The 9,432-nt window shown below is 58.9% G+C and overlaps 2 protein-coding genes and 1 pseudogene across 2 annotated transcripts in view; all 3 read left to right on the forward strand.

Moving 5' to 3' along the window:
- The window catches only part of ADAMTS10 (ADAM metallopeptidase with thrombospondin type 1 motif 10), a 19,129-nt gene extending 12,977 nt beyond the window's left edge, over positions 1–6,152 (forward strand). The window contains exons 14-25 of the mRNA XM_006917201.3: positions 1–52; positions 1,137–1,239; positions 1,497–1,630; positions 1,717–1,840; positions 2,592–2,672; positions 2,747–2,910; positions 2,996–3,122; positions 3,220–3,349; positions 3,756–3,960; positions 4,210–4,386; positions 4,463–4,622; positions 5,391–6,152. The exon at positions 1–52 is cut by the window's left edge and continues 3 nt beyond it. Of these exons, the coding sequence (XP_006917263.1) occupies positions 1–52; positions 1,137–1,239; positions 1,497–1,630; positions 1,717–1,840; positions 2,592–2,672; positions 2,747–2,910; positions 2,996–3,122; positions 3,220–3,349; positions 3,756–3,960; positions 4,210–4,386; positions 4,463–4,622; positions 5,391–5,500 (1,567 nt within the window). The 3' untranslated portion in view covers positions 5,501–6,152. The remainder of the gene's footprint in view (positions 53–1,136; positions 1,240–1,496; positions 1,631–1,716; positions 1,841–2,591; positions 2,673–2,746; positions 2,911–2,995; positions 3,123–3,219; positions 3,350–3,755; positions 3,961–4,209; positions 4,387–4,462; positions 4,623–5,390) is intronic.
- Positions 5,559–9,432, forward strand: part of MYO1F (myosin IF) — a 33,002-nt gene continuing 29,128 nt past the window's right edge. Inside the window, 3 exon segments of the mRNA XM_006917249.3 lie at positions 5,559–5,604; positions 6,699–6,814; positions 7,448–7,633. Coding sequence (XP_006917311.1) covers positions 5,559–5,604; positions 6,699–6,814; positions 7,448–7,633 — 348 coding nt within the window.
- LOC112484178 lies at positions 9,185–9,310 on the forward strand (annotated as a pseudogene).

Consider the following 9,432-nt stretch of genomic DNA (forward strand, 5'->3'; position numbering starts at 1 on the left):
GGGCAAGTATTGCCTGGGCGAGAGACGGCGGCATCGCTCCTGCAACACCGACGTGAGTTCCCCGGGACCCTAAGTCGGTCCCTCGGAAAAAAAAGAGGCGCACATCAGCTTCCAAGGAGCTGCTGCCGGCTGCCTGCCTTCTCGGGGACCTGCAACGGCCGCCCCCTCCCTTCCCTGCCCCTCCCCCTGGGCCCAGTTCCCGGCCCTCACACCTCCCCGGGGATCCGGCTTCTTCCAAATCTTGCAGATGAGTGTCCCACCTTATAATTGTTTGATCTCCACCACACCTTCCCGCTACAGCGAGCTCCACCCCCTCCCTTCAAAGCCCAGTTTCCCCAAACAGCCCCGCCCCTACCCCAAAGCTGTCACTGAGCTCCCTGTCACCAAACCCAGTAGCCACGTTTTCGGTCTCTGCCTGCGCCCTCTTCTGACCACAGACCATGGCCAGCTGTCCAAAACTCTCGCCTTGCCTGCATCACCAGCGTCCCGCGCTCCCAGCCCCTCTTGGGCTGCACTTTCGGTCCCCTTTTCTCATCTTCTCTGCTTGTTTCAATGCTGGGGTTCCCCAGGGCTGCATCCTGGGTGTAAATGAGTGTTATGTGTACACATCTAATAAGCACAAAGCTTACTGCAGCAGGGGATGCTAAGAGGGAGGGAGAACTTTAGAGTGAGGGGTAGGCAATCTAGCCCCCCATCCGGAGGGGGTTGTGTCTGCCTACTTCACATGCCCCTCACATTCATGAAGAGCTGGCCACCTTCCCCAATTTGTCTTGCTCCTTCCTAGGCCCTCTCTCTCTCCCTCTCTCTCTCCCTCTCTCTCTCTCTCTCTCTCTCTCTCTCAAGAAAGGTTCAGTGATCTGAAACTAGAAACCCAAGCATCATCCCCATCTTGCACCTGATATCTAATGAGTCACCTGGTCCCATCTCAGATGCATCAGTCCCTCCAGCCCTACCTGCCTGTACCTTGCCCAGGCTACAATACAGTCCTTCACGGCCTCCTCCCTGACCTCCCAGCCTCCCTGCCTCCAGCCTCATTTCTCCAACCCATCTGAACATTTGTTCTATGCCCTGGGCTTCTGCCCTAACTCCATCCTGGGACACTTGGCCTCCCTCCCTCTCCCGTCTCATGCCCCCAGGACTGTCCCCCTGGCTCCCAGGACTTCAGGGAAATGCAGTGCTCTGAATTTGACAGCGTCCCCTTCCGTGGAAAATTCTACACGTGGAAGACATACCGAGGAGGTGAGTGCAGGGCTCAGGAGGCCATGGGCGTGTCCAACAGAAGGTGGATATGGCATCATGGGGTCTGCCCTGAGCCCTCCCCTCACCCGAGGAGTCAGAGTGCCAGACTGGATGCTGGCAACCCCTATTCCTTCTGCCCAGCTTGCCCATCCTTCTTGGATCTGGGGTCTCTCCCTCTTGGCCTCACCTCCCCCAGGAAGCAAGCAGGGAGCCCCAGGGCGGCCTGGCCCTTGGTCTGACGGGGCCGTGCCCCCCAGGGGGCGTCAAGGCCTGCTCACTAACATGCCTAGCAGAAGGTTTCAACTTCTACACGGAGAGGGCGGCAGCTGTGGTGGACGGAACACCCTGCCGCCCAGACACAGTGGACATTTGTGTCAGCGGCGAGTGCAAGGTGGAGTGGACTCCCAGAGAGAGGGGATGGGGGGGTGGAGGGGACGAGCGCCCCACTGATACCCCAACCACCACTGCCTCCCCCAGCACGTGGGCTGCGACCGGGTCCTGGGTTCTGACCTGCGGGAGGACAAGTGCCGAGTCTGCGGGGGTGACGGCAGTGCCTGCGAAACCATCGAGGGGGTCTTCAGCCCGGCCTTGCTCGGAGCCGGTGAGAGGCCCCCACTTCTCTGCCACAGTCCCCACTGGGCTGGGGGCAAAGCTGGCCCCCAGTAGTCAAGATCAAAGGAACCCCAAACAGTCCTGGGGACCCAGCAATGCCTCGATCAGGTTCAAGGACAGGCTTGGGCTCTGGGGCCTAAATTTGGGCAGTTAAAACGTCCAAGCGGGGAGACCAAAATCTTTCCCCTCTGCCATCCAGGGGTCCTCTTGCTCAAGTGTGGTTTAGGGGATGGTGTGCTAGGGTCCAGGCAGATAAACCAGGACTCCTGAAGGGCACAGGTGGGCAGGGCTGGAGGGTTCCCAGGGGCTTGTGACCATCCAGGTCCTACGTGGTGAAGCCCACTGCAAACCCAGCTCTGCCAAAACCACCATGTCACCCTGTGCAGGTCGGTCTGTCCGCGGTGCTTCCTCCTCTCTGCCCAAGCCCAGACCCGCTGCTTGTTGGGGGCTTGGGGCCTCTTTGGTGGTAAGAGAGGCAGGAAAGTTAGGTTCAAATCCCAGGCCAGCTACTTCTAGCTGTCAAACCTAGAAGCTCTGCTTCTCTGAGCCTGTTTTGTCGACCATAAAATGGGGATTATGGCACATCTACTTCCCAGGGCCAGAGCTGGGGACACCGTGCGATGTCCCTGTAAGCACTTAGCTCAGTATTGGTTAGCCGCTATCACTCAAGAGTTAGGGATGGAGGAGGCAGGCAGGTGTGGGGGATGGGTCAAGCGGGTGACACCTAGCTCCATGTCCAGGGTACGAGGAAGTCGTCTGGATCCCCAAAGGCTCCGTCCATATTTTCATCCAGGACCTGAACCTCTCCCTCAGTCACCTGGGTGAGCCGGAGGTTGGGGGAATGAGGATTGGGGCTCAGCTTGGCTGGGGTTCTGACCCCTGTGCTGTCCCCCAGCCCTGAAGGGGGACCAGGAGTCCCTACTGCTGGAGGGACTGCCCGGGACCCCCCAGCCCCACCGTCTGCCCCTGGCTGGGACCACCTTTCAGCTTCGACCAGGGCCGAATCAGACACAGAGCCTAGAAGCCCTGGGACCCATTAACGCGTCTCTCATCGTCATGGTAATGGTGGGAGCAAGGTGCAGGAGGACATGAGCATCCTCGTGGGGACTCCGAGCTTGACTTCCCTTCGATGCCCCCACGCCAGGTGCTGGCGCGGACAGAGCTGCCCGCCCTCCGCTACCGCTTCACCTCGCCCATCGCCCGCGACGCACTGCCCCCCTACTCCTGGCACTACGCGCCCTGGACCAAGTGCTCCGCCCAGTGTGCCGGTGGTGAGGTTGGGGTGGGGCCAGGATGTGGGCACTGACTGGTCACCCGGACTGACCTTCTGGACCAGGCAGAGCTGAGCAGCCTCTCGCTAACCCCCAGGCAGCCAGGTGCAGGCTGTGGAGTGTCGCAATCAACTGGACAGCTCAGCCGTGGCCCCCCACCACTGCAGCGCGCACAGCAAGCTCCCCAAGAGGCAGCGGGCCTGCAACACAGAGCCCTGCCCTCCAGAGTGAGTGCCCTCCAGGGTGCAGGGTGGGGGCGACAAGTACTGCAGTGGTAGTGCTGCTGACATCAGAGGGGTGAATACTCCCAGGATTGGGGTGATGGTATTCCCCAAGTCAAAGTCATGAAGGTGGGGGGAGGGCTCTCCTAGAACCAGAGTGGGAAGGAGGGTGCTCCCCAGTCAAATCCAGGCGGTCATCTCCCACTGGGGTGATGTACCTCCATACCTCCCATGTGGATACAGGGAGATGACGTTCCAAGTGCAGGGTTTCTGAGTGCTCCCTGCGTGAGCAGCAGTCGTCCCGGTGCCAGTTCCCATAATGATGCTGATCGCTAGGGAGGAGGAGGACGCTAGTGCTCCAGGCGCCGGGTTCCCTGCTCGTATACTCTCAGAGCCTCCGCATTCCCCACAGCTGGGTTGTAGGGAACTGGTCGCGCTGCAGCCGCAGCTGTGATGTGGGCGTGCGCAGCCGCTCTGTGGTGTGTCTGCGCCGTATGTCAGCCGCAGAGGAGAAGGCTCTGGACGACAGCGCGTGCCCGCAGCCACGTCCACCCATCCTGGAGGCCTGCCACGGCCCTGCCTGCCCGCCGGAGTGGGCCACCCTCGACTGGTCGGAGGTCAGCCCGCCCCTTCCCGCCTGCGCCTGACCCATTCTCTGTGCAGCGCAGGGCAGGGCCTGGGAGCTGGGTGCCCACTGAGGTCCACAGTCACAAGCCCCTCCCCGTAGCCCCAGTGGGCCACGCTCAACTAGTCCGAGGTTAGCTGACCCCTCCTCACCTCCCACTGGACGAGCATCCTCCCCACACCCTGTGCGAGCGTGGGAACAGGGGTGCCCACTTAGCATGAAATGCCCCCTCCAACTGCAGTGCACTCCCAGCTGCGGGCCAGGCCTCCGCCACCGCGTCGTCCTTTGCAAGAGTGCTGACCACCGTGCCACACTGCCCCCCACACACTGCCCGCCCGCAGCCAAGCCACCAGCCACCATGCGCTGCAACTTGCGCCGCTGCCCCCCCGCCCGCTGGGTGGCGGGCGAGTGGGGCGAGGTAGGTGGGCACGCCCTGGGGGACAGAGGCTGGGGCAGAGGCGGCTGGGCGGTGGCTCATCAGCGATGCCCCGCAGTGCTCTGCGCAGTGCGGCCTTGGGCAGCAACAGCGCGCGGTGCGCTGCTCCAGCCACACCGGTCAGCCATCGCGCGAGTGTGCTGAGGCGCTGCGGCCACCTGCCACGCAGCAGTGCGAGACTAAGTGCGACAGCGTGACCCCCGGGGACGGCCCCGAAGGTACGTGGGGCAGAAGGCCATGGGGCATTAGAAGGGCCCTGTCAAGAAGCAGCCACAGGGGAGTGTGGGGCTCCTGACCACTGGCCGGAGACCTCCAACCACCGAAATGCCGTTCTGTCTCCTTCGGGCCAGCCTCGCCATCCCCTCTCTGCAGACATTTAAGTGTCACTGTGTGCCAAGCGTTTTAGGCACCTGATCCTTTTGGGGGCCCAAACTCGGGTCACTCCCCCAGCCACCTCCTGACCTTCGACTTATTATCTCCACCCCTAGCATTATTTGCCTAATATTCTCTCTTTAAATCAGAGTTTCTTAACCTCGGGCACTATCAATGTTTGGGGCCACATGATTCTTTGTCATGGGGCCGCCCTGTGCATTGTAGGATATTTAGCAGCATCCCTGACCTCTACCTGCTTGATGCCAATAGCCCCCTCCCAGGGGTGATAACCAAAAATGTCTCCAGACATCACCAAATATCCCGGAGGGGGGCGGGCAAAATCACATCCCCTTGAGAACCACTGGTCAAATATACCCATTTTTCTCTACCTAAGTAAATTTATTTTTCATAGCAATAGATTACTTTCCGGGCACAGGAACCAAACTGTCTGGGTTCACCTTTCACCTCTGTGCCTTCGTTTTCTTGTCTGTCAGAGGGTAAAAAGATATTTACTTGAGAGGGGCCCGCATTATGAGAGGCGGAATAAAATAATCCACGTGAAGCCCCGGAGCCCTGAGACCTGATTGCCACCCCGCTTTTCCCACTCTCTGCAGAGTGCAAGGATGTGAACAAGGTCGCCTACTGCCCCCTAGTGCTCAAATTTCAGTTCTGCAGCCGAGCGTACTTCCGCCAGATGTGCTGCAAAACCTGCCAGGGCCGCTAGGGGGCGCGCGGTCCCCTGAGCCACCACTGGGCGCCGGCTCGGGGCGGGGGAACCCAACATGCAAGCAGCCAGCCTGAAGGAGCCCGAGAGGGCGGGATCTGGGAGTGAGGGGTGAGATGGACCAGAAGTTATTTATTGGGAACCCTTGCAGGGCCCTGGCTGGGAGATGGAGAGCAGCTGGCCACCCCTAGGGCTCCTCCTCAGCCCCTCTCCTAGTTCACAGTGAGAGCCCCTCCAGGGTGGGTTAGAGGAGGGAAAACTGTTGGCCTAGCACCCTTTTCACCCACCCCTAGGGAGCACCCCAAACTGCCCCACCTTTGATTGGAATATGTACTGTGAAGAGTTTGGGTGGGGAGGGGGTCAGCTGGTGCCCTGGCCCCCAGCACTGCCCTGTCCCTCCACTCTGAGCTGGAGGGAGTCTATGTCCGCCGTGGGGGAGGGATTAGCACCCCCTCCCTGACACTCTCCCCCTGACCAGGCCAGCCACAGGGATGGGGCAGAGCTAAGAAGACCCACCCCAACCTCTGCCCATCCTGCCCCAGGGGGACCCCGACATCCAGGCCGCCCCCATCATGGTGCTACAGGCCCTGCCCTGGGGCCCACACGCTCCTCGCCAGGAGGCCGTACATCAATAAAGTCTGTCTTGTGTAGATTTCTGCACGTGGTGTGTGTGTGTGTGTCCCCACCCCAGACTGGAAGCAGCCCCGGCAGCCCAAAAGGGGGCTTTTACAAACACAAACTAGAGCCCAGTGATCGTAGGAAAAAATACACCTTCTCATGGAGGCTTTCAAAGTCCCACGGTCTAGCGCCTGCCATCTGGGACAACACTCTCCCGGCTACTCAGCACGCTCCAGCTGCACCTGCCTCCTGGAATTTCCTCAATCTGCCCGCCATCTTCCCATCTTGGGGCCTTTCCTTGAGCTGTTTCCTCGGCCAGGTGGTTCCACCCCTTCCTTCTTCACTTGGTTAACTCCAACTTACCCTGCAGTCTCAGCACAGGTTGCCTCCTCCCAGAAGCCTCCCCCGATGCTCCCAACAAGTTGAGTCCTCCTGCCTAAGTATTCAGCTTTCGTGCCTGGAGGCATTTGTTGAGGTTCGCAGGCGCCAAGCCAATCACTTGCGCGAGACTCAGGGAGGAAAGGGCTCCTCCCCATATATGGCCACGAGGGGGCGCCGCGTTCTGGCAACCTCCCGGCAGGACGTTGTGCAAAGCTGAAGCGCAGGGACACATCCCAGACCTCCAGCCTCCCTGCCAAGCTCTCCCAGCATCTAGGCTTCTGCCTCAGCGACGTCCTCGCCGTGTGGCACCGGGAGGTGACAACTTCTCAGAACTGCCATTTCCTCAAACAAGAGACCAGTTCGTGGCCTGCTGATCTCCCAAAGATCAGGCCATGGGCCCGCACCTCGGTTTTATGATGAGAAAAGGGGGAGGACCCCAGAAGTAGCAGAGCTGGGGATTGTTAAATCCAGATCTGACCTCCAATGTCTGGGACCTTCCGAGTGCGCCTGGCTCCTGGTACCGTCCACTCCCGCTGCCTTCCCCCCACCCCATCACACACACACACACACACACACACACACACACACACACACACACACGCCATTCTGAAGGAAAGATCAGCAGAGGCCACTCTGGAAGAGGGTGTTTGTTCAGGGATGCCCAGAGCACACACGTGTCTGAAGTGGTTTCGCAGAGCCGGAGCAGCCCAAATGCTTCCTGGGGTCTTCCTGGACAGAGCGGTTAGTCCTGCAGCCAGCTAACCTGTGTGCTCCTTGCTGCAGCCCTTGTCTCTAAGGAGTTGGAGAAGGGGCCCTGTGGGATCTGGCAGTGGCTGCCATCAATCCTTGACCTCTCTCTTCAGGCTCAGCCCCAGCCAGTCCCTCAGCCCTGCCGCTGCTGCCGGAGCTCTCTCCCCGCCCTCGGGGCCCAGCTTCCCTCCCCTGTAGCCGCGGCCCCTCCCGCCAAAGGAAGTGAGAGGGGGCTGTTTAAGAGGAACTAGGGCTGGGAGTCTGTTGAAGGAGAAGGAACAGGGCCATGCCCAAACCACCCCCCGGAGCTCCCTGAGCCTGTACCCCTGCCACAACCCCTTTGGGCACCCCCAGGAACCCAGAAGCCAGCCCCCACCATGGTAAGTCCTCCAAGGGTGGGTCCTGAAGTGCAGCCAGGTGGAGGTGCCCTGGAGGCTACCATCGGAAAGTGGATGATGGGAAGGGTCACAGCAGACCCTTTGGGGTTCCTCAGTACAGCTCAGGTACGCCCCCAGCATTCCTCATCAGGGATCAAATCCCATCTCGTGGTGGACAAGAGGCCAGAATGGTGATGGGGGCTAAGGATGAAACAGTAACGAGGACAGAAGGTGGCCTTGAGGGGGTCACACGGTGTCTGCAGGAACAGAGACATACCCCTTTCTTGGGGCTTAGGAAACCTGGTTTCCAGCCCAGTTTGGTCCCTCACCTCCCTGTGTGGCCTTGGGCAAGTCATTTCTCCTCTCTGGGCCTCAGTTCCCACATGTCATATTTGGAAGTCAGTTGAGATATAGAAGGTGTTTTGGGGACCTCTCAGTTGGAATTTCAGAGGGTCTGCGTTCAGCCACTCTGAGTCCACAGCTGGGAAGGGAAGCTGTGTCAAATGAGCGGTGGGGTGCAGTGATGGTGTAGTGACAGCAAGCCTGTGCCGGTGACAGGGTGGCCTGGCCATAGCAATCGCAGAAGCAGATGATGAGACCCAGAATGTCTACACCACCATTGGTACCCTTCCAAATGAGGGCAGCAGGGGAGACGCGCAGCCAAAGGCGTCACTGCATGGTGAGGCTGAAGTCTAGTGATGACTGTGGTGACAGGGTGGAGTGACTTTCATGGTCACGAATTTAGACCCAATGGAATCATAACATTCACTTTAAAGCGAGCCTGGGCTGGTAAATCATAGTCGTCCCCACAGCTCCATGTACCTGCAAGCCACTTCAGCTTTCATTTTCCGTCATTCTGTCAATGAGGGCATGTGGCTGAGACAGTCCCAGAGCCAGTGGTGACAACTGCAGAGCTTCTGGCAGCAGGCATCTGACCAAGGTTTGCAGCAGGCATCTGACCAAGGTGGAGGCAAGGAGGTAGACCAAGAGGCAGGGATCGTATTAGTCTGAGATAGAACATCTTACTTCAGGATGATAAATTGGGCATCACTGGCCAAGGACTCATCTGGGTAATTTAAAACCAAACCATCAGCTAGAGCTCTGGGCTGGGGACAGGAACTCTTCCAAGGAGCCACGCCAGAAAGTCTCAGGAGCTCAGATGGGCAGACTTTGATCAAAAGAACACAGGAAATGATTTGCTGCTGCAGAAAAAAGCAACCCCTCCCAAGGAAACTGAAAAATGCTTAGTCAACGGTTTGCTTAGCTGACGGGGTCTGGGAAGGGAGAAACCCATTCCCGAAGACCACAGTGGAGAAAAAGAGTGGAACCCATGCATGAGGCCGGTGCCTCTGACGTCTTCTTGGAGGGGTGATGGGTGCCAGGAAGAGTGTTGACTCAGTGAAATACTGTTCGTCAAGTGCCTTACAGAGCACACAACATGCACTCAATACACAGTCACCGCCACTACGGGTGATGCCTGGAGTTAGTGACGGCAACAGGTAGCGGTGACTCACTCTTGCTTGTTGAAGAGGAATTGCTGTTGAAAGATGGCTGTTTGTTCTATGGCCATGCCACCCTGAACGAGCCCGATCCCGTCGGACGTCGGATCTCAGAAGCTAAGCAGGGTCAGGCCTGGTTGGTACTTGAATGGGAGACCACCTAGGAAGACCAAGTGCTGTAGGCATAAAAAATAAAAAATATATATATAAAAATAAGGGATTGTAAGCTGACAAGGTCCTTGCAACCTGTGAGGTCAACTAAGGGTCACCTCACCAAAAAGAGAGAGAGAGAGAGAGAGAGAGAGAG

Source organism: Pteropus alecto, unplaced genomic scaffold (assembly GCF_000325575.1).
Source record: "Pteropus alecto unplaced genomic scaffold, ASM32557v1 scaffold37, whole genome shotgun sequence".
Lineage (NCBI taxonomy): Eukaryota > Metazoa > Chordata > Mammalia > Chiroptera > Pteropodidae > Pteropus > Pteropus alecto.